General features: G+C 40.1%; 1 protein-coding gene across 1 annotated transcript in view; it reads right to left on the bottom strand.

The window, feature by feature from the left end:
- camkk1a (calcium/calmodulin-dependent protein kinase kinase 1, alpha a) overlaps nt 1–24,461 on the bottom strand; it is a 57,342-nt gene extending 32,881 nt beyond the window's left edge. The window contains exons 1-2 of the mRNA XM_062433823.1: nt 24,104–24,461; nt 662–1,116 (exon numbers count right to left, since the gene is read on the bottom strand). Coding sequence (XP_062289807.1) covers nt 662–994 — 333 coding nt within the window. The 5' untranslated portion in view covers nt 995–1,116; nt 24,104–24,461. The remainder of the gene's footprint in view (nt 1–661; nt 1,117–24,103) is intronic.
- Nucleotides 24,462–24,828: the final 367 nt, after the last annotated feature.

The following is a 24,828-nucleotide window of genomic DNA, read 5'->3' as shown; positions in this document are numbered from 1 at the left end:
AGAAACTACAGTGAGTAAAATACAATAAGAATGCTATATCATTCTTTTTTTATCACTTATACAAACAGACATGCAAGCACAAGAATTTCTCCACATGATTACCATGGCAAATCATTAACTACCCTCACACGCTCCCTTCACTTCTTTTATGGCATATCCAGCAGCATAGAGCTGGCCAGAATGCATTTCATGTCTGTCTGATGAAAGCGTCAAAAGTGCTCTTGTCAAAGCCAACAGCAAAACGCAGTGCTCTGGCATGTCATTATGAGCCGAATCTGCTCACAGTGCCAAGCATAGAGTATCATATATCTGCACATCCCTGACACAAGCTAGGATAATGAGGCATTAACATAAATCCAATAATAAGACAGAGGTGTGTTTCTATAATGTGTGCCAATTGAGGACTAAAGTATACACCTTCTCATGCTTCCTCCTTCCTGTCATGTTCTCCACTGGCTTTCTGCTTTTCTTCCTTTGGTGATACTGCAGAGAGATATCGAGCTAAACATTAATTTCATCTCTGTATGATAGATGCTCTCATATGCAGAATGCTGCGTTCTCTCAGTTTGTGTTTCACTCCCTGCTATGATACCATCTTCCACACCCAAATGTGAATAAAAATGTCTGAAACTGGAATGTGTTTTCTTGTATAAATCCTCACCTGAGCGTCTGATATAGACACACGTTTAGACTCCACTGTGGGCCTGCGAGCCACTCGAGGTGAGATGTGTGTGTATCCTCGTCCAGGGCCTGAGGACAGGTAAGTGCCTCTCTCCTGCAGCGACAATTTCCTCCCTGACAGGTGAGGCCGCATCGGATGAGTCCTCTTTGCCTGAGCCCCTTCTTGCTGAGCCCCGTCGTTCTTCACGCCGTTGGTAGCTGAGCCGCCGGAGTCTTTTGTCGTCACGGCAGCCATGCTATCTGTGAGACTGCTGGTCTGTTCGTCCGAATCAGGGTTCAGCCTCTCACATCCAGGGTCACTGCTCATAGCCATGGTGGGGAAGGGAAGTGGCGGCAGTGCAGAGGGAGGTGGCGGAGAGAGTAATGGCAAGCGCCCACCAGCATCAACGTGACCTGGGCCAGCCTGCGGTCCCAATGTTCGAGGCAACACCAGAGCTGGAAGCAAAGAGGGAAAGAGGCTGTCAGCTATAGAGGAAGGAGTTGAACAACATCCAGACTTGTATAAAGAGATATCATTCTTAGCAACTTTACCTTGGTGTTAAACACTGCTTTAAACAAACATCAAGATTATATGGAAATCCATCTAACAGCTGTCAAAATATTTGACTTAGAATCATAAATGTTAATGTGCTGCTGGCAGAAAAAAGGGATGTTGACCACAGTCATTATGCCCCATCATCTAGGAGCCATGGACATGACTGACATAGACATCCCTAAAGCCACTCTGCTACCAAGGCTAACAATTTCTGCTGTTAGAAACGAATGATTTGGAGGGTTATACACTGATGCAAGACTTAATAACATCACATTACAAACTATTTTTATTTTCACAATTGTCTGGTGTATTAAAGCTATTTGTCACACACAAAATGTCACTATAGCAAATCACATATATGTTCTGTAAAATATTGCAGTATTAGAGTATGCAGTATTACTTTGTCAATACTGCCAGCTTCAATTAATTAATACATTTTCTAATACATGTGAATTAAAACCTTTGACTTCTATTATAATTATGCAGCTGGCCACACCTTGCAGCAAGAGCACTTGTGAGACAGACGTTTAATTAAGCAGTTGGATGAAAGAGAAAATGTTGTGTGTGTGTGTGTGTGTGTTTGTGTGTGTGTGTGTGTGTGTGGTCTGGTGGGTCAAGTTACGTACAGTAGACATGCTTTCATAAATTGAAATAAATGCCCTCCTGATTAAACCCAACCCAAATGCTACAAAGCTAATTATGCTTTATGCCTTTGGTCATGGCTCTCTGTATTCCCATCAAATACTTGTGGGTGGACTGGCACACAAAGCAATACACACATAAAACAACTGAAGGTATTGTGTGTGTGTGTGTATGCGTGTGTATTATCCAGATATTTAGCAGGATTTGTTTATTGTGTTTTATCCCCCTTTCATCTCTAATGAAAATCAAGTCAGCGGCAGATTGCCACAGACAGGGAATATCAAAGCTCTGTAGTACATCTGATTCAGGTTTTGTTCTGCAGATGGTTGAACACAGATATGCAAAGTGAGTCCAGGCCAGCCGTCGAAGGAAAAGGGCACTTAAAGTAGCAACCCTCAAGCAGTATCCATCTATGTAAAAGCAAGAATCAAGAGGATTAAGTGCGGTTATTGTATTATACCAAAGGAGCCACCTGGGTCTGTGTATGTACCATGTAAAACCACAGACTGAGGCGAAACAATGGAGGCGAATCAGTTCTGTGAGTGGACAAAAGGTATTAAGTAAATGGGACATGTTATGCTATTCCTGAAGTGTGTCAGCAGGGTCGAACTTCATATTCAAAAATAACAATGTTCCACTTTGTCCATCCAGGGAGGTCACACTCATTCATGCATTTCACAGCCATGGCTCAATACTGACTGCAGTGTAGACTAGAATATTTTTGCCATGCTGGCATCACGGCTCTCGAGAGGGCATGTCGGTCGTCCGGTATATCCAGACTTTGATCCAGACTTTAATATCTGAATAACAGCTGGATGGCTTGCCATAAAATTCTGGACAGACATTCATGATCCCCAGAGGATACATCCTACTGACTTTGGTGATTCCTTGTCATTACCTCTGGTGCCACCATGAGGTGATTAAGTGATGCCTTGCCATGACATTTTTCACACAAAAAATGACCTATTTTTCCAACAATTTGGTTTATGTCTGCAAAACTCTTGACATCCAGAGTGCCCTTGTAGCTGAGTGGTTACAACGCATGCCATATATCTGAAATGTCTGACAAGGGACCTTTGTTCTCTCTCTCTCTCTCTCTCTCTCTCTCTCTCTCTCTCTCTCTCTCTCTCTCTCTCTCTCTCTCTCTCTCTCTCTCTCTCTCTCTCTCTCTCTCTCTCTCTCTCTCTCTCTCTCTCTCTCTCTCTCTCTCTCTCTCTCTCTCTCTCTCTCTCTCTCTCTCTCTCTCTCTCTCTCTCTCTCTCTCTAAAAAATAATATTAAAAAAAACTCATGACATTCCTATCAGCCTTGGCAGCACGTTGTGTTTAGCATTAATTAGCTAATGTCAGCATGCTAACATAGCCTACTGCTGGTCTAAAATGAACATGATAAACATCATCCTGCTAGCACTATTAAAGTGAGCATGTTAGCAACATTTAGCTCAAGCACTGCTGTGCCTGAATACAGATCACAGCTAGCTGCTAGCACAAATGTAGACTAGTTTTTTTTCAGAGCTGCCAAGTCTCAAGCTTTGACCTTAACACTCACACAGTTGACACAGTTTTCACAATTTCACACAACAAATGCCTTTTCTCAAGCTAACTTTTCATCTTTGCTAAGTTTAGGAACAGCAGTTTTTTTGTTGTTGTTGTTTTCAAGTTAAGACGGGCTGAGATGCAGAGTGTAACAAGGTAAAGGCTTGTTACACTCTGTCACACACTATCATAAGTAGTGGTAAAATAAAATAAGATAATCCTTTATTAGTCCCAGTGGATAGCAAAAATAGAAAGAGCAGCAATAAAAAGAATAAAGAATGATAAATAATGAGTGAGTTAACAAGCAATGAGAACAATTGGAAATAAAACCTACCTTACATATAGGTATTCTGGTGACCAAAGTGTAGGTTTTATCAAAACTGTACTCTATTCATAAAGGTATATTTGCCTGTCATGAATGTCACAATGAGCTTTGTGCGTCAACAGGCAGGGCCATCGGTTGCTCATGACACACACACACACACACAACCCATCAACATTTACCCATTCCCATTTGCATATTTCTGATGAACTATGTAAATTCCGATCACAGAAAAAAAGCCTTTTTAACTGTTAGCAGCGAAGGGGAAATGCACGACTCCTGACTCATTTGAAAAAAAACACAAAAAAACAAACAAAGGAGGAATTGTCATATTTTGCTAATTCTTATCGCAGCCAGTGATTATCTGTCTCTTGAAACGGGTTTCTCTCCACTACACTGCCATTCAGCCCACTGAACGTGTGAGCAATATCCTGATAGAGCTGGGAGGCGGAGGAGTGGCAGGGGTCTAGTTATTAACTTCAGCTGCACTGACATTTTTGTTTTTACAGAAGCCGGTAAAAAACACATTTTCATTATGGAGCACGGTTGCTTTTTATTCGGTTTAATATATTCATCCACATGACAGTTATTGTATATTTTCAACTGCATCTGTCTACCTTGTCATATAAATGTTTGCGATGAAATTAAAACCCTTTTGCTCTCTCAATGTTACACAGCTGTGACATATTGTGACTGATATGTGGATACAGCAAGCTGAGGTTCACGCAACTGTTAAATATCTTCCTATAAATGCTGCAAAACATCATTTATGAGGTTTTTTTTTTTTACTGTATACTATTTCTCATTCAAGTGAATTGGGAAGTGTAGCCAAACTAGTACCATATAACTGGTACCATATATTGTGGAGCTGAGGAGGAGTAGTTATGGTGATTTTAAATTATATAATTATATAATTAATTCATTGATTTCTTGATATCCACAGTAAGAATGAAACACTCAACCCAGCAATTTTGACATTCTTTAGCCATATTAATTTTCTGCTGATGTTTCCCAAAATAGGATCAAATAAGCATTTTTGACGGGTGGAATAAAATCGAAACACTTGATGTCTTATCTGCCTCCTAAGATTAACACACAGACAGATAATTGCTATTTTCACATTCACACGGGAATTAAATGTAGTTTAGCTTAGTGTGTACATTTGCAATCATTCCAAACGCCTATTCTTCATATCGCCACATTATTTCAGGAAAGGTTGCAAATTTACTGTTTTTTAAAAATGAATTTCTTATCATACATTGATCATATCTTTAATTGCACATTTTTTATACCACTGTGAACTTTTAAAAATAGAGTTGTGTGAAAGGACAGGACGGGATAAAGCTTAGAATTGGAACCGCTCTGTATTTTTCTATTCATAGAAGCAATTAAGAAGCTTTTTCTCGACAAAACGTGGTGCCGCAATGACATATTTCAATATTCCGAGCTCATATAATTGAGCAATATCTTCCTTTAATTAGGTAAACAAACTGAGGGGGAAAGAAAAATAGATTAAACCAGCGAGAGCCTGAGGACTGCATGTGAATAAGAAGTGTTTTCAATAGCTGCCATCTTTCAACTAGTTTGGATGGTAAAGAAGCTTCGGCAGAGCCAATTACAGTAAGAGGAGAGAGTGGGTTGTCAGGGGGTGAACAAATGAATCCATTTGGCTCCATTAGTAAACCACTTTCACCCTTAACCTTGCTTCTATTTGTCTCTCCCATCAGTTTTGTTGTGTGCAGACAGCAAACACAGGCGTCCAAGGCCAAAATCAAAATGAAATCCTTTATTTGATGGAAAGAAAGGCAAAGAAAGCTGCAGCAAACCTTCATGATTTTGCCCAAAGGAAATCAGTAAGTGGTTGTCCAAAACTTTTTTTTTTTTTTTAAACCTCTGGGGACAAATTTCTAAGAGCAGGTGGAGCATTTACAATATATATTCAACAGAGAGCTGAATCCTTCCCAGTTTGACACATATGACCTTACAGACCTACTGTGATTTCTGGTATATGTGTGGTGTGTTGAACACATGTTGAAAGCATATGTCTCAATCTGTCTTCCTTTCACAAGAGGCACCAGTGAATGTCTTCATCGTCTTCTCCCTCGTCTAAACTACTGTAATCACTGACTGTTAAATTGAATATTATAAGAGGTGCGCCGCCCTGTTCAACATGTCAGAATCAAGAGCAATCAGCTTTGATTGTTCACTGATTACAAAGATGTCACTGGTAGACAATCTGCATTGCAATGAGATGACAGCAAAAGTGATTTTTTTTTCTCTCTCTCTGTGTGCTTGCATAATACATGAAAACGGCACCATTTTGTGAGTGATGCTCTACATGGTGAGATCAGAGGAATGTGCTCATGTGATGGTATTGACGAACCGGACACCTGATGGGGAACAAAGCGCATATGGATGGCCACATGCCTCTAGCAGTGTTCAGACTTCACCTTACCAGGGATTAGACATGGTCATATATCTGAATATAACTGCAGTGGGTATATTATAGGTGAAATAAGGCTAGGATTGTCTTGATGTTGCATTCAGATTTTTAAAAAATCTTTCATCATTGCAGAAGAGAGAGCAAGAACAGGTAACCTCCTCTAGAGACTAGTGTAGAGACATACAGCCACCAGCTGACTTTGATCATTCATGAATGTGTGCAATTATTTCAGGATTTAGAAACCAAAAAAAGGATTATCATCAGTTTAAAACAGTAGTTCATTGGTAATTAAATTACAGTTACCTATGAAAATGGTGATGATTACAAAGGGGGTTACATCTGAATATTATCTGTAAAAACCTCAGGCTATATGTTGAATAATATTCGTTTTGCCATTTCCAGTCAGGCCATTTAGTAAAGCTGTTTGATGCTATTGATTGATTCTCTTGATCTGCCAATTAAATCAATCCACATTGCCACTCAAAGCTGAGGGGTTTCACTCAAATCAGACTCTTTGAATTCTTGAATTCAATTCTTTGAAATCAATATTCTTTCATATTTTGTAAATAAATCATGACATAGGCTTATTTGGAGCTCACATATCTTTATTTTATATTCCAAAATCCACATGAACTAATGAATACACTTTCAAATGAGAGATAAATCTTGCTTTATAAGAAATGATCTCCCTTTTATATCATGTCGGTATCCATGAAAAACACCTGAACTTAGATTTTGATGCTTAATGGGTACAGCTGAAAACATTTGTTAGAAAAATTAGAAAAGTAATTAAAAAGTAATCAAATGTAATTGCAATTGCAGTAATCTGTTACCTATTACATTTCCAAAGTAACCTTCCCATCCCTGCAACCTGCACAGTGCATTGCTTTAATACACAGAGCTGGAAAACATACTGCTGAATCATCTAACCAAATGTCAGCTGATCAAAAGAGAAGAAATGGGATACTTCTTATCTCAAGGTTGAAAAATATGAGCAGAATCTTTGAGGTTTGATCCCTCCTGCATGTTTGTACAGAGAGGGTCAAATTATGAATGTTTAAAGTTCCACACATGCTGACGCACCGCAGCCATATCAAAAGTTAAATACCAGAGCTAAGAAGACTATATACTGCCCTGTAGCTTCACTGTTCACAGCATGAAAAAAAAACTCCAAAAGTTGATGAAAGACACTCACTCGACATCAAATTATCATCATTTGTACTATGAAATTAAAGAAATAGACTATAAAAGCACATTAGTGTCAAAGTTTGACATCAGCAGTCGATATAAACCCCACAAATGTACCCAAATGCAATATCTTGTCTAAAATTGTGAGCATTTAAATGTCTGGCCATCTGCGAAATAACAAGGATTCAGTGCTCCCCATCCAAGTGTTTACACAATCATGCATAATAAAACTCTCAGCTAATACGATTCATTCAGGCAGTGAGCATCTTGTTAAAATACAATAAAGAAAACACATCTTTACTGCAGGGTAAAGGCCAAAATCACTCCAAACTAATACACCAGTCTAAAGCTTCTTAATATCAAATCAGAGCTCATACACTAAAGATGGGTTTCCTTCCTATCCTTCCAGCTCTACTCTCCCAGGGCCCACAGGTTGATCGGGCCTCCTCTCCAGTCGCCTTCTGCTGTCACATCTCATCTTACTCAAACCAAGGATGGGTCACATTTACTGCTGAGGGGGGGAAAAGCAGTGGCGAGGGAAGGCTGGAAAGCCCAGCAGGAACATCAACTGGCTGTTGCTGAAGGATGATAGAGGCAGCCCAGGGAACAGCTTGCATTTGCATGGCTTTTGTGTGTATGCACACACATACACACCTGCCCACACAAACACGCCCACACACACACACACACACTTGATTTTTGTTTTTTTTTTGTATAAAAGGATTAAGAGAGACATTTCATCCCCCTACACACACACACACACACACACACACACACACACACACACACACACACACACACACACACACACACACACACACACACACACACACACACACACACACACACACACACACACACACACACACACACACACGCGAATGAGCTTTTCCCATGTTCCACCTCTTGTGGTAGCAAACAGTTGGCAGTGATTATGCCTCATCATCCTTGACTGAGTGAGCCTCATTCATATGGAGCAGAGTGTACAGCATCTTAAGGGCCTCTGGAAACAGTGAGGGAGCATAGTAATCAGCTATCAACTGTGATCGCAAGAAACTCTCGACACCATCGATGTTGATGGATATATCTGATGTCAAAGACAACTACTTCTTTTGAGGCAACCACACACACACACAGGGTGACACATCAGTATCTAAAAAACCTCATCAGAGTGTGCGATAGTCGCTGTATCACACCAGCGGAGATGAAAGCGGGAACCAGAGCACAACAGCGATCTATAAAATCCTCCCACAAACGCTCTTCTCGACTTACGCTCAACTTCGTTTTTCAGTTACGTGAAAAGAAAGACCACCGCGGTGAGGTTCATGTTCAATCTCAGAAAATGTCCTCAGTGGAATGAATTCAGCTCGAATAAAAGAACTTATTTTGGCGTGAAAACATTCTTGTGTTAATGAAAAATAAACTGTGATTCAGTGTGTATTAACCTTTACATACTGTTCCTATTCTGACTCATAATTAGTCTCTGCACCAAATCACATTCATTAATTCCCCTTCAGTCATTAGTAAATGTTTGATTAATCCTTCTGTGAAAAAAGACATTCACAATCACTGTTGTATGGTTCAGGAGAAAATTTTTATAGAATATGATGAATACAACAATATGTTTGAATGCTGATTTGGGATTTTTTTGTACATTTGCATTTATAAAAATATGTATCAGCTGCACAAACATTAAAAAAAAGATGCATTTTAATTCCATTTTTGTAAACTGTGGGTCACATTAGGAAAAGCTGGGTTAAAAGAAATGTGTATTGGTTGTTTTTACAGCTTTCAAATCTAAAAAACGGGTCATACCCTGAACATTATGTAAGGTTTAAACATATATTTAAAAAATGAAACACATGCTACAACTTAGTATTAAAGGTAGTATTTTAGTCCATGTCAAACTGTGTAGGACTATCATGTCTTTGGTGTGATGACTGAACTGAACATAGAGAACACAATAGGTGAAAATCAACAACCACTGCAACAGTTTGTGTGCCTAACACCCAAAGCAAAAACACAGCCCAGTTTCTGTCTCACTCAAAGAAACTGACAGAACAGGATGTTCAAATCAACAAAACCATCTCCATAAAAATCTTGCTTTGAACACAGAATTGTAAACACCATAACTGCAGTGCTTTCCAGTACAAAACACTTCCCTGTGTTCACCTGACACAGACTAATCCCTGGAACTCTTTAATTCAATCCCCAGGATTAGCAGCCAGCTGTATGACACACAACTAGCTGTATCCATAAACCTGTTAAACATTGAGTCTTGTATTGCCAATCAATGTGATGTGATGGAGAAAGCGGGGCAGTGGTGCTCCCCCCGGAAGAGACGCGGGACACGGTGTCTGTGAGCGGTGATCAATCTGACTGGATGGACAAATGCTCTGGGAAAACCCCAACCAAATCCAGGGTCCACCCTCTGGCAATAATAAACCCAGGATTACACAGGATGTAAGAGTGCAAACTGGCAGGACGGATGAGCCAATTATTTCTCCTCTACTCACACTGACAATGAGTCTGCTGCTTCCAGCATGGCTGACCTTCCTGGAATCCAAGAAATGTCGCCTGACAAGAGTCCCTCTAACAAGAACAGACCGGCCCAGGATCGCCCCCTCATCGGGCGAAGGACAGATAAGAACTGATCTGCAGATTTGTGTCGGGAGAGGACGCAACATATTTCCAGGTGGGGCAGGGCCTGGATGGTGACTCCACCCTCTGTCCTTGTGACACTGCTGTTCGGTATCTGGACCTGCTACTATAGTAGTTGATCATCTATTTTTAGAAGGGGTTAGTATCCCTGGGCTGTGGAGGTAGTCCAGCAGGGATAGCCAGAGGGGTTGAAAGAGAATACAAAGCTTTCAATATCACAATGCTGGAAATCTGCACTGATGTGAAATTGCACTGGATTAATCTGGAGCTGAATATTAGAATCCATCTATCTTTTTCTCTTGAGAGTGATGTTCAGTGTCCTCTAAATCCCTCAGAGTGGAAGACTATCCCAGTGATCTGAACCTGTGGTCAGCTGGCCTGCAGGTTGCTAGGTCAGGCCTGATGCACCGAGACTGCTGCTGCTGGCTGCAGTTAACTCTCCTCTAACTGACCAATTCAATATGCACAGAGCTGTGAGCTGTAGCCAGAAAACAAGTCCAGCTTCCACCATCTCATTACAGACTAAGCAATAAAAATACACATTATATGAGCAAGAGCTGGACTGAATTTATAAGCACACATGGTACTTTTTTTTTTTTAAGAGTTTTAAAAGAAGATCTATATATGAATAAATATGTCCAATAGATGACTGAGATTAAAGGAACACTCTGATAGCTTTGGATATAAAAAAATTAAATAAAAATACAAGCCAAAACTTTAGGATAGTAAATAATCCAAAACTAGAAAAAACTTTCTCAAAGCAGACATAAATACATTAATTCAAGACACGACTTCCACTGATGCTACAGGCCTCACATTTGAGTTGTACAGATTTTATGGTTGATAATGAATATTTTCCAGCGAACTGAAAATATAGAGGCCAAGGGTGTAATTTATGGGGGAGCGGAGGAGCAACATGTCCACTTCACTACACTTCTCTTCTCTGCTATCAGTGTACCTTTTATATTGTCCTCCAAGTGAACATATATTGATATAAAATGTTATTCTAGTTATTACATGGTGCGCTCACAGCAACCAGCTTACCGAGCAGCACGGACTCCTTTGTTTTGCCCTGAATTTACCTCAAAGGCTGCACACAGTCTGCCCTACCTTGTTTGTAGTGCGTGCTGACAGGAACACCTGCAGGCAGTACTCAGGGTTGAAAAAACTCATTTATCTCCTCTGCATATTCTTCGTAGTAAAGTCACAAATGTAATATCATAAAGAATCAGGTCTCAATCAAGGAAACTATGATGTTAAGCAGGTTCATGTTTTAGGAGTAAAGAAGCTTATTTAGAATTTCTTCTTCTTTCACTTTAACGAGTCCCTGCACGTGTGAAACCAAACTAACACCCCTGTCAGAAAGTAGTTTTTTAGTTTTTGTGGCTTCATGTGCTTGCACCGAAGAAAGCATATTTCACACGTCATGAAAGTGGTTTTGCTTACTAAATATGCTAAAGAAATGTTGCTGCAGAACCCGCTATCAAGATGATCTACATGATGATCAGGCAGCACAGCACACAAGCACAGGTGTCTTACCCTCAGTGTTTTTATGCTTGTGTGTGTGTTTGTGTTTATGGTGTAAAGACTGTGACCTGACTCTGTCACAGAGTGCAAATTACAGTATAGGTGTGTAAAACTGTGACAGGACTCACAAGAACATGTTCATGGCCTCTGACTGTGGATAATGATCTAATGAATACAATTAGTCGCATAATTACACTTGGTGTGTTATGGCCAGTTATTCTAAATGGGTGCAGACTGCAGTCAGTAGCAATCTGATTTAATACAGCCATTTCCCCTGCGACTTTACACTTTGACCCCTAGCGTTTGTCACAGGCAATCATCCCCACCTTCTGTGTTGTCTGAAGTGTGAGCTCCTTCCTGAACTGTACAGTATTTCAGCACCATCCCTGCCTGCAGGCTGAACGGCAATTTTCTCCAGTTAATCTCACAGCATCTAAAACATCAAAACAAAATGCTAATTTGTCATTTCATCTCTTTGGAGCAGGTTCTTAAATGTGCATTTTGGTGAACAGAAAGAAGGAAAAACAGACCTTTTAGAAATAAAATCCAACTTGCTGGTGTGTCCTTTGTTTGGGGGAAAGGTCACAGGCAGAAGACTAAAGAGGCATTGCCATTAGCAAGCTGCTGGAGCAGATGAAGCAAATGTTTAGCCCAGCAGTCTTTCAATGACTCACTCAGGATGATTATTACATTATTTACAGTTCATTTTATTCACAATTTGATGCAAATTAAACCATCTGCAATAATATACAATAAATGTAATTGCATGTATATCATGATTCATAATTGCTCTTACAGTACATAAGACTACAGAACACCAATGAAAAATACAACAATAACAATAGGCAGAGATGATTTCTTACATTTTCAAATTTTATTTAGTTTTTTGTTTTATGTTTTACTACAAGAACATTGCTTTGGGATTTTTTGATTAGAGCCAGACTGATATATCGGTCAGCCGATATTATTGGCCGATATTGGCTTATCACAGATATATCATATCGGCATGTTGTTCGATATGCACCAATACTTTTTTTTACGCTATATGGGAAGCGTTTGAAGTATATTTAATCCTTTTTCTTAATTCATGTTTATAAATATATTTCAGCCATTACTGACTAATATCAGAAGCATTTTTTAGTCCTCAACTGATGTCTGTGCCAGTTTTTCTTCAGGGAGCATGACGGGCAGATTGTACAAGAATTTTAAACCCTCTGTGCTGTGAGCTTCTTTCTGCCTTCATCAATAATGTTAGCAGCAGCATTGAAGAGTCTCTTATTCTCCATCCTGGTGCAAGCTACAAAGGGAAATATAGATGCAAGGAGCCAGGAGAGGGGAGCCAAGGTCGGTCGATTCTCTAGAACTGGACTGGATCTGACGAATGGCTTTCTCGCTAAAATGGGTTGCTACCTTAAAGAGGAGAGCACTGATGTCAGCTGGCCCCGGGTCAGATTCTGCTTCTCACTCCTACAGGATTTAATCAAAAAGACTACCGCGCTTTGCTCTTTCATGCAATTCCATCATCCACGCAGAGGGATATTTCTACCGGCTTATTGTACGGAGACCTGGGCAGAAATAGTGGAGCATGTCATATAGAGAAGCTGAACAGGATAGTACTGACAGTAGAGATCTGAGAGGAGCTTTAAGCTCCGTCTCTTTTATCACAAACCTGTCTTTGGAGCCATGACAGCCGATTCTTACCCCAGTATCTCTGTTACTGCTAAGCACCAGATCTGCCAGACCTCCTACACCACCACTGTGCACAGAATTTCAAAACAACTCAACTAAAGATGGAAAAAACTTTTTTGAGAAATGTGTTAAGGGCATGGCCGGCAATTGTCTATATTTTTCTTATTGTCAACGAATTGATCCTACTTACAAGTATTGTGTATTTGATTTAAAACTGTTCCAAAGTCAAATAACAGTAATCCCATTTCCAGTCTCAATACAGTATAGTAGTGTATTTATTTATAACACTGTACTTTGTTCTACATTAATACATTTATCAAAGAACTTCTACATTACTGTAATGTTTTACAGTGGTAATGTAGGAGCAATAATGCAACCACACTTTGAAGTCTGTTACATCATTTACTGAACTTGCTCTAACTCTACATACATAGCCAAAACAGCACGATCCTAACATGAGCACTGCAATAGGTCCAGCATGTACCAGGATTTAGCCAACAAAGGTCCCATGGTGCACCAATTAATACATCGTGCCACAATTCCACTCTCCAACAGTTACAAAGTAATGCAATAATGCCCAACACTGATAATGACAAAATCACATTTTATGGTAATAAAACCAACATTAATATCATATTATTTGAAAATGTATTGAAATTAAACCATGTGAGAAGTTTAGATTGAAAAATCACCCGACTACACACTGCTTTTTGTAAAACATCAAAAGACAAAAAGATTGGTAACCACTGGTTTTCATTTTAACAATGTGTTTCATTATAAAAGCTTGTTATATTATTCATTATGACAAATCTTCATCTGAAAATTCACTAAAGCTCTCAGATAATTGTAGTGGAGTAGAAAGTACAATATTTCCCTCTGAAATGTAGTGGAGTGGAAATATAAAGTATGTACCTCAGTACAGTAGAGTACCTGAATACGTTCTATGAATAATGTTCTTAGTTACTTTCCACCACTGCCTTTAAGACACCCTGTCTTAATTATGATACAGAATATTACTTACTATTCTGCATAGAACAATAGTCAAAAAAAGACCAGAAACCACAAATATACCAACATATTGCATTCTTACATAATTGAGATACATAAAACAGTGGCACTACATTGAAGTTGAGATTAAAAACACTTTTTCATTTCATTAGGAAGTCCCTGCTGCTTTTATCTCTATGAAATACACACATTCAATAACACACACCTACAATAACTGTCCAATACTTCACACAATTTAACAAATCCACCCATGTATCACTGGCAACAGATGTACACAAAACAAATACCATCTGTTAATGCATATCTCATTACTCCTGTATGTATTAAATAGTTGCCATAATATGGGTTGTGTGGAAAACTACAAATGCCCCTGTGAGTGTGTGGGTGTTTACTTGAAATCACAGAGATAACTATTCTCCGAATGGAAATAAAATGAAGTTGGAGTTAAACTTCCAAGAAAATCAATCCGGGGAGCCTGGTGGACCAAGAAAGAGGGCAGGACTGTGGTTGTCTATACCAGAGGGGAAGCATGGATAGAGCTGGACACCGGGCCAAAAATAGTGCCAGTTCAGTCCAATAAGAATTACACCAAAAAGAGTTTCTAGCTTCAGGCTTTGTTTCTGCATTGTACAGCCCACTGAATACAGAGCACAGTTGGTTACGGATGTAATGACTGAGGCCATGAAGGATGAAGTGAAGAACATCTTTTGTTATGGTCAATGAGACTACTGCCATTAGTAATGTTGCGGAGATGTCCCGAGCTATGTTTCTGACAGTGGTGTGAAGGAGAGGTTCTTCAAGTTTGATGAAGAGAGTTGGAACAAGCCTGCAGAGGCAGTGGAAGGCCAGGTTCTTGAGTTATTAAATGACTATGAATGCACTGCCAAAGTAGTGGCCTTTTGTTATGATGGAGCTGCAGTCATGGCCTCTAGTCCAAATGGAGTACAAGCCAAAATTAAAGAAAAAATACCAAGAGCTCTTTTCATGCACACTCTCTGAACCTTGTCACGTCGCCAAGTATTGCTAAAATTAAGGAGTGCAAGATCTTTTTCTCTCATCTCAGTAACCTAGAAGCCTTTTTCGCAAAATCTGTTAAACGTACACTTTGAATTTATTGTTCACCACCACAATGACTTTGCCGAAGACGCAGTTCATCGTGCAGATGTGTACATGAAACCGCTGACAAGATTTGAGATCTGCTTTTTACTCTCCACATTCAACTCAGTCTTTCTATATTCTGATGTGCTGCTAACTCTAACCCTAACCTTGTAGAATAAGAGTTTTAATCCAGTTTGGTTTGTCCTTATTGATGACTTTTACAGCACTGTAGAGAGCTAGAGAGAGAAAGGGGGAATTTTGACAGCATCTATAAAGACATTCTGAGTGAAATCACGGCTCCTGGCGAGTGCAAGGCACAGAGACATACGATGTGTGTGCTGTGCACCAACAGCCATACAGAGAGAGATCCTGGAAAACATTCTCACTCAACTTCGGAACACATTCAAGGACCACAAAACGTTCCCGTTCCATGTCCTTCTGGACCCAAACAACTTTTCTACATACACAGAAAACTTCCCTGACTCTGAGTTTGAAAGATACGAGGCGCTGCACTTTGATCTCCCCGAGCTCAAGACTGAACTGAAGGTCATGTACAATGTGTCAAACTTTGAGGCAGGGAGCCCAGCGGACCAGCTTCATTTCCCTACACAGAAGGAGCTGACTGAGAGCATGCAACAGTTTTATCACCTCTCCTGTCTAGCACTGACCATGTCTGTATCCACTTCTTCAGTTGAGCGGTCATTCTCGGCCCTGAGGTGCATAAAGACAATGTCAACGGAGAAAGGACTTCTCTTGGAGCTTAAATCTAAGGACAAACTTAATGACACAACCATTGACCATTTCACAAAGGACTGACAAATAAGCTTTATTGTCAAGTAGCCTAATTAAGTTAAGCTGCCTAATTTTATTTTACTCCAAATCAAAGCTGGCTGGTTCATTTTTCATGAGACTAATTGTAATGGCGCTTGGTCTGAGGTTTGTCAGAGCTCAGATTAATAAATGTATTCTTTGATTTTGAAACAAGTCTTTTGTGGTTGTTATTATTGCATGTTCAATGAATTTTAATTTATGAGAAAAAAAAGCCCCTTCGCAATTTTGAACAGCCTCCTCTCTCACTATATCCTGGTGTGTCAGGTTTGAAAGAGACATTATTTTGATATCCATTGACTGACTTTTCATTTCCGTTTCACGTATCTAACCTCCTTACAAGCACCTGTGCAGCTCCTCATTCACCTACCTCGTAATACATGAAGACAGTTCAGAGCTGAAGTCACACAAATTGTGTGGCAAACTCCTCCACTGAGCTCATCCCACTTTCCATGTTCACTGTCTGTCAGCCCGCTTCCTGTTTCTATATGTGGAGCTGGAAACATGTGCACTGATGGTTTGAGGAAGCATTGAATACAGTATCATAATGAAAGTAGCCTGTGATTATACTGTGTAGGATAATTAGATGCTATAGTGCCATGTGTTGCATAATCAGAATAGACGAAATTAAAGCAGTAGCATTAACAGATGTAAACCCTATATTTTAATACAGCTCAAAAAATAAAAAATAAATAACCATCTCCATTTCTCAGTTGCTTTTACAAACATAAGAATCAATAGTACTTAAGTTTTTATGTGACATGGTCAACTAAATTTCAAATACATTATCCAGAAGTATTTTCATGATAATGAAAAATGGTTTTGTTCACGCTCTATTGGAATAAAGTTTGCGGAATTGTACCTTGAAGTAATGACAAATTAAGAAAAGTACAATGTCATGTATTACATAGGACTGATTCATAGCATTGTGCACAGGGGAACTTAATGGAAAGAGTTTGATAACCATCTGAACTTAACATTAGAGTACTTAGTTTTCTGTTACTTTGAGAAAAAGACATTCTCACTGGTCAAAGTATTACTTTCTCTCTTTGCAAGACAAGTGAAATAAAATGATGTAGTCTGATTATGAATAAAATGTTCAATTTAAATACAACACCGACTGTCTTGTGCCAACACTTGCTATCTGTTCTAAATGTGTTCACTACGTCAAGTTCTTGTAGTTTAATGCTTAAATTAAGACGTTATTAATTTTTCAGCTTTCCAATAACTATCCCTAATATTTGTAGAAAAAAGGAGAAAAGAAAGGAGCTAACGATGGGTGCAGTTAGAAGTATGGGTAATTTTGGGATTATCAATAAAACACAGACATAACTGAAGGTTCATTCATCTTTTCTTTTCTTTTTTTGCAATGCCTTATCAAAGGCCAAGTCATTTGCATTGGCATTTTACAAGTATGGAGAAAGATCAGGCAGTACCACAAGAAGTCTTAAAGAGGCTTTGCCCCCTCAGTTGTATTTTTTGGAACCCTCTGTTTGAGCTTTATGGAGAAAAACAGCAAGTGACTATCTATTAGCTGTTGGTTCAGAACCATGTTTTGTCGTGTGTAGGTGCTGTGCTGCACAGTGAAACAAAGCAGAGTAGATCGATCGATCGATACACAGACAAATGTGTTTGCTTTCTTAGCCTGCTTGCTTTTTGTGGTTGTAAATAACATTTCCTGTTCTAATTCCATTTTCCCCCCATTGTAACAACCCACAAACAGAGGTTAAATGATGGGGAAGCGAAGGGAAAGGCAACAAAGGAGAGAGAGAGAGCTGCAAACAACTGTTTCTACATGCCTCCCTTTGCTGATTTTGAGTGATTTTTATGAGTGCGTTGATTAATAACCAATGTTATTCTTGTTACCTGACATCAAGGTTAGTTAAAGTATTACAGTCACTTATTCCTCCATGAATCTTTTGCTTTATACTTTTTGCCGTGTGTGTTTGGGGGGGATTGAGAGGCGGGGTGGCTGAGTTGAAGGCCCGGTTCTAAAACTCACGGTTCATCACAGGTCTATACCCAGCGGACTCCATTGTGACAAGTAGCCACAGAGGAAAAACTGGTGTCAGGGTTTGTGGAAGAGTTTTGGACAGCTCAACCTCTCTAGAGAAGGATAGGAAGCAGACTGAGAGGACAGACACAAACTCAACCAGCCATCAATTATTTCAGTTAGCTCACTGGCCATATGGAAGTAACAGCAGAGCTCTGGGGACGCACGGCACAACAACATCTTGAGCTATCAGCACGCTGAAATATACAAGACACTTTTTGAAAGAGATACTTTAGCAATACTTTAGATGAGGGTGTAGTCAGCCCTTCAGGTTCATTTACCAGCTGAATCAAGCAACAGACATCAAAGAAAATAAAGTAGGTGTATCCTTGTTTTTACTTTTACCTTCTTATATCATAGCCATGCTCTGCCAATAAACATTCTGATAGACATTCTGATGAAAGAAATTGACTGGTGGAGGTTCCCAGTGGGCATCTCATTCACGCTGGTGTCTCTCATATACAGACTAATGAGAATAGGGAAGAGGTGCAAGTGGGGTGGAGTGCAGGCTACCACTTGGCTGAGGTTAACTGAAAGATCTGAGAACCCCTGGAGTCCTTATTGGCCGTGCTTTGAATAATAAAGGCTAATATGCAGATGCCGCTGTGCGCCTGGCACAGTACGAACTACAAACTAATGAGGACCATTAAATGTATTCATGTATCCTTTCTCTACAAAACACCCGAAAACATGTGTCACCGACACTTAAAGAGTTACACTTCAACAACAGAAAAGGAGGCAGAACAGCTCAGGTTGAAGGTATTGGCAGACCTTTCTGATGCAAAGGCCTCTGCCAACCTCAACATCCAGGAAAGGAAAGCTGTGAGCAAGGGACCAAACATCACCATCCCACTGGTTAACAAAGGTTCTAAACAGGTCCCACAGTGACCATGGTAGTCTATGACTCTAAGAAATATGAGACACTGAGGTGAATGCCACCAGTGGATACAAGAAAGAGTCCATATGATGTTTACAACAGCTACAGAAGGAGAAAACCATCAATCGTGAACAATATCATCGACCAACCTCAGCCCAGGCCAGATTCACCAATTGCTGGAACTCTGTCTGAACACCTATACCACCTATTTCCAGTAGAGACAAAAGCATGGCCGTGACAGGGGCCCACCAGCATCTCCCATTGTGACCAACCCCTATATGGAAGAAGTAGAAAGCAGAAACCTGAACTCCCTCATGGAACAACATCAACCCACTGGTTTAGATGTGTGGAAAACACATGGGTCACATTTAAAACTTCTCAGACTTCACAGAGCACATTAACTCTATAGACGGTGTCATTGAATTCATACCAGAGAAGGTATATCAGCAACAACAGCTTGGCCTTTTTGAACATTGCCATATACAGTACGTTGAAGAGGACAGTAGCTTTCACATTGGAGTATAAACTCACATACACAGACCAATACTCACTCTTGGATTCTCACCAGCCACTAGAACATAAGCTAGGACTTATCAGAACACTGCATGATAGATGATAGATGCACTTAAATGTTTGTGGATACCCTGGCTGGACTTTTGTACAAACAGTCACAAGATCCTGGAAGAACACCAACACAGCAGGTGGTTGGGAAAAAAAGAAGAAATGCTCAACATCATCATTCCTTACATGTCTGGAGTATCTTAGACATTTAGAAGGATTTTCAACAAACACCACACATTCCTGTGTTTTTCCAACCCAGCAGAACAAGCAAAACAGAGACTAGTCCACGTAAAGGACTGCACACCCAAACACAAGAAAAAGGAATCTACTGCTAATGCAGTGAGGAACGCACAGACATGTATTGAGTAACTAAACAACCATTAAACATTTATTATTTTCATCTATCCATAGTTAAACTACAGCAAAATAAATACATCTGTCAACTTGGTGGGGGGTGGGGTGGACGACTCTGGCTTGTGATTTATTCATTTTGCTGCAGCAAGTTACACAATGGATGCATAAAAGCACATATAAATGAAATGAATAGATACATTATCAAAATGAATAAGTAAATAAATAAATAAATACACAAATAAATTTAACATTTATATATTTGTCTCATTTCATTTGTGATTTATTTATTTGTGGTACCAATCAAGCATTAAATTAGAAAATGATGTATTTATTCATTTATTCTAGCATTTAATTACATAATCATTTCTGTATTTACATATTTAGTTTCAACCCTTCAGACCTTCCGTACATACAATGCCATTCTTTCACCCTTTCCCAGGAAACGTAACAATCATTTACATTTGGCCTCAGGCGACAATTCCAACAACTGTTGTTCACACTTTGAGTCGTCTGAGTCGCCCGAGGCTAACAACTGTCAGGAGCACTACCGAACCGAGTGGTATCAATGACCTTCATAACAAATCTACAGATGTTAAATCCCTGGCACTCCTCGCCAGTCAATCTTAGTTCAGTCATGTTTAGTGTAGAGGCTTGAGGCTACGTTAGCTGCTAACACCTGCTCTGTACAGTCGGGTGAATGGAATTCAGTTGCATTCTGGGTATTGTAGGTAACGGGTTTTCAAAAGGAAAAGGACAAACTTTATCTTTAAACAGTAAAATATCATGCCACAAGTGTTTGACAACCACATTTGAGGTATCATCGTAAACTGTGTGCACTTATGAATGTATTCTGTATAAATAAGATGAGCTATATCAGGATTTTCTTATTCCGTACTATCTGTATCGGCCCCAGAAATCCAGTATCAGCCAGGATCTAATTCTCTCATCCACAAAAGCACATGGAGGATTATAATGCTTCACAAATAACGGCAAGCCCATCATCTCTTAATCTTACACATCACTCTTAACCTGCTTTCTTGTGATCTCAACTTTAAAAAGAGGAGCTTGGTGTTAACTCAGTGTGTTGATCGAGCCTGCAAACACACAGCAGACTGATTCCACGACAGCGGCGCTCTACAAAACACACTTCGGGATCTTCCAGGAATCGACGGCTGATTCCGCAGAGAGAGGTAGATGCTACCAGTTCTATCTTTGTAAGGGAGACACTACAGCAGGTACAGCTGCTACTGCTACTCTCTCGCAGCTGCAACATGAAAGATTGTCAGACATCAAAATGAGGAGTTTTTTTAGCGATGGATTCCACAGGGCTGAGCGTCTTAACACTCCAGACTGGAAAACACACTTCAGTTGCACATTGGGCGGGGGGGAACGTTTATATCAAGTCTCCTGCAAATGTGCTTTTAGAATGACTCATTAAAGGTTGTGGTCATCCAACAAATGACATGAAATTGAACTTCCCTCTTTTAATTATAGGCTGTCTTTTAGCACGCTGTTTGTGAAACTCATAACTCACACCTTTAATGGATGTAACACAATTGTCAAACCATCACACTCCGCCAATGCCTGAGCCCTCTACGTCTAAGCCACTGATTTTCTTCTTTTTTTTTTAATGACTCCATTTTTGAGATAGCTGTAAATGTATCTCTCACACACAAAGATGAATCCAGGTGCAACCCCCCCCCCCCACACCTCCCCCTAATGACGATCACAGGTCGGATACATGGAGCAGTTACACATTCAACAAATATGAGGGTCTTTAAATTGGATTGCACCAAAGAAAAAAGCACTTCCTGCAGATTGCGCACAGCTCTGCAGTCATTTAGTGATCAGGATCAATTGCTCTGATGGTCGGAAATAGAAAATTGTTGCAATAAGAGAAGCAGCAGGACACAGAACTGTACACCTACCAGCACAGACGCTTACTGTTTATTCGTTGTGCTCGCTAAAAACATGGACGAAAGATGTCCAGACTCCGATTTAAAACAGCTTATGACAATTATTAAATCCACCAATACAGCAGTACATGAACAGAAATGAACCTGCACACATCTGAAATACACACAATCCTGATTTCTCTCTCCTTGGCCTTACAGTCAAGTGATTTCCCAAAGGGGCCGAAGGAGCTCAAACCGTTGACATGTCCTCTTTTTCAGTAGTTGGTCCGAAGCTCTGCTATGATTACCAGAGCCCACTTGGAGCCACGTTTCAGGTATTACAGCCGTCAGCGCGTTAGGCAATAAAGAGCGGGCAAGAAAAAACTGAAGTGAAACTGCTGTTGCTAATTTACATCAGACAAAAGACTTTTTATCACTAATGTAAAACGTGTAAACAGAAGTCAAATCGACTAGAGGAAAGTCCAACAGCAAAGACATCAATATATTATACTGACTGAGGATCCCTCATAGGAAAAATCCATACTAAAAAAACACATTGGAGATGTATGGTACATTTCTGGGCACGTTTTCTTTTCTTTTACGTATCAGATAACTGGAAGTACCACCATTTTGTAAATTCAGGGATCACACAAGTACAACAGGACAAAATGCCAGAGAGCCACATGATGCCGGGTTGTTTAAATAAGCCCAATCTCTAAAATCGTACCTATATTACGTATTACACTTGCTTGTGTAGTTCACAAATATAACAAAACACACAAAGAGGGAAGTTGGAACTGCTCAGCAAACAACACTCTGACCAGTCCATCTTCCAGCTTGTGTAGATATACAAGTCCAGTCCAATGAACCAAAAGTGAAACTGGTTTTCTCTTCGCTGGACAGACACTGTGCAGACACTTTAAATGCATTAAGAACAGAAGCAAAGACACTCATTTGTTGCATGTCATTCACGTGATCCGCTGGTTGTTTTTCAAGGTGCGACGCTGGAGGACTCATTTATTTTTCTGAAGTCAATCTTTCAAGTCGATTCAAAGGGGATCATTGAGCCCAGTGCCTCATGCATGAAGGATTAAACAAGTTGGGTAAAAGGAGCACCTCTTGAGGCTGACATGAAGCCATATTACTTGTTTTCATCAGACGACAAGTGGCTTTAGAGAAATCAAGGAGGTGTAGAGACATACTTGGATGCATTGGGGTTTGTTTTTTGCGTGGCATTGAAACAGATGAGTGATTTTCTGCTAAATGAGGTTATCTCACAATATAAACCTCATCACAACAACAGTCATTTTGTGTATGCTGAAAGGTAAACCAGGGTTCCTAAACATTTACATTAAGGCTGCAATTAACCATTATTCTTAATATACAGTAATCTTTATATTCTTTTAATTAGGTGATTATTTGTCTATAAGATATTAGACAATATTTTAAATATGATCATCACATTAAACCAAGGGAACATCCTTAAATCAAGCCAACAGACAACACCCCACAGAGATTATATTTATAATGACTGATCACACTATTAAAAGGGACACTAGATACCTCACATTAGAGAAACTGGGACCAGTAACACCCATCATCAGAACTGTTGATTAATTTTATGTTAATTAATTAATTACTGTAATCATCACAGCACTATCATGTGAGACACCCCCTCTGCTCCCACGTTCATGTGTCAGAAGGGGAAACCTGTGATCAGACCACACATCCCAGAATATAATTTGCCTGAAAAAGGAGCAAAAAAGGAACAGTCTCAAATAATTGGGGACCACTTGATGTCTCCCTCAAAGGACCACTGGTGGGACCCCGGGCCACAGTTTGTAAAGCACTACTAAAACTGCACCCATCCCCTATTACTGTATGAGGCACCGTTTACTGACAGGTGCACGACGTTGAACCATGGCACATAATTGGCGCCGCGCGTGCACGCCCTGCACTGAAATGCGGCGTGCACGCGCGTGCGTAAAGCACTTAGAAATCCGGAGCAACTGCAGAGAGGATCCAACACCCAGATGTGCCCGCGAGGGAGCAGTTCACTCAAGTACAATACAACACGTGCACTGAAAGCCATCTGCATTGCACTCTGCTTTACTTCCCCATATTTACATAACAGCGACTGGCCCCTGCGACACATGACCAAACACTCACACACTGTTAAATGACACGATCTTAAAAGTTTCGCTTACCTTAAATGAGTGCTCGGGCGTGCGCGTGCGTGTGCGCGTTCTTCCAGTCAAACGGATCCAAAGGGATGTCCCGTTTGGACGCACGGTGCCTGTTAGATTCACTCTATCTTCCAGCCGACTGTCAGCAAACACACACACTCACAGTAACGTATCCATTCAGGATTTCTCTCTTTTAAATGTGAGGCAGGATCAGCTGCTGACCTGCTGAGATGTGTCCCATGTTTTCACGCCCTCTCTTCCGGAAAACACGGACAGACCAGACCACATTAAAAAAAAAAAAAAAAGCTCCTCTCCTCTCCTGTCCTCAGTGAAGCCACAGGAGTGAAGACACCCAGCGGCTGGATCTCTCTGCAGCCTCACAGCTGGCTATTGTTTGCAGGCAGGCAGCGCTGCAGTGTGCACACAGAGGCAGCAGGAGGACTGGCCACTAAACACTTTGAAACACTGGCTGCTTTGTCGCACCGCACACGGATAACCATAACTTTTATTATTCGACAACAAAATGAATCCACGGGTCCTAAGACCCGCCCTGTTCCTGCAGCGTGACCAATAGCATGTCATTACTGTAAATACTCAACTGTTGTATTTTACAGCATCACAATGTAAAATACAACAGTATTACACCTGCAGCCAATTAGATCACACGTTTTATATGCACTGATGTTATGTGTAATTTATCATACTGCTTCTCCATTATGATTGGATTTAATAGACAGGGAGTTTAG

The sequence above is a fragment of the Scomber scombrus genome, chromosome 14, assembly GCF_963691925.1.
Source record: "Scomber scombrus chromosome 14, fScoSco1.1, whole genome shotgun sequence".
NCBI classification, from domain to species: domain Eukaryota; kingdom Metazoa; phylum Chordata; class Actinopteri; order Scombriformes; family Scombridae; genus Scomber; species Scomber scombrus.
This window is presented reverse-complemented; position numbering and strand designations above follow the sequence as displayed.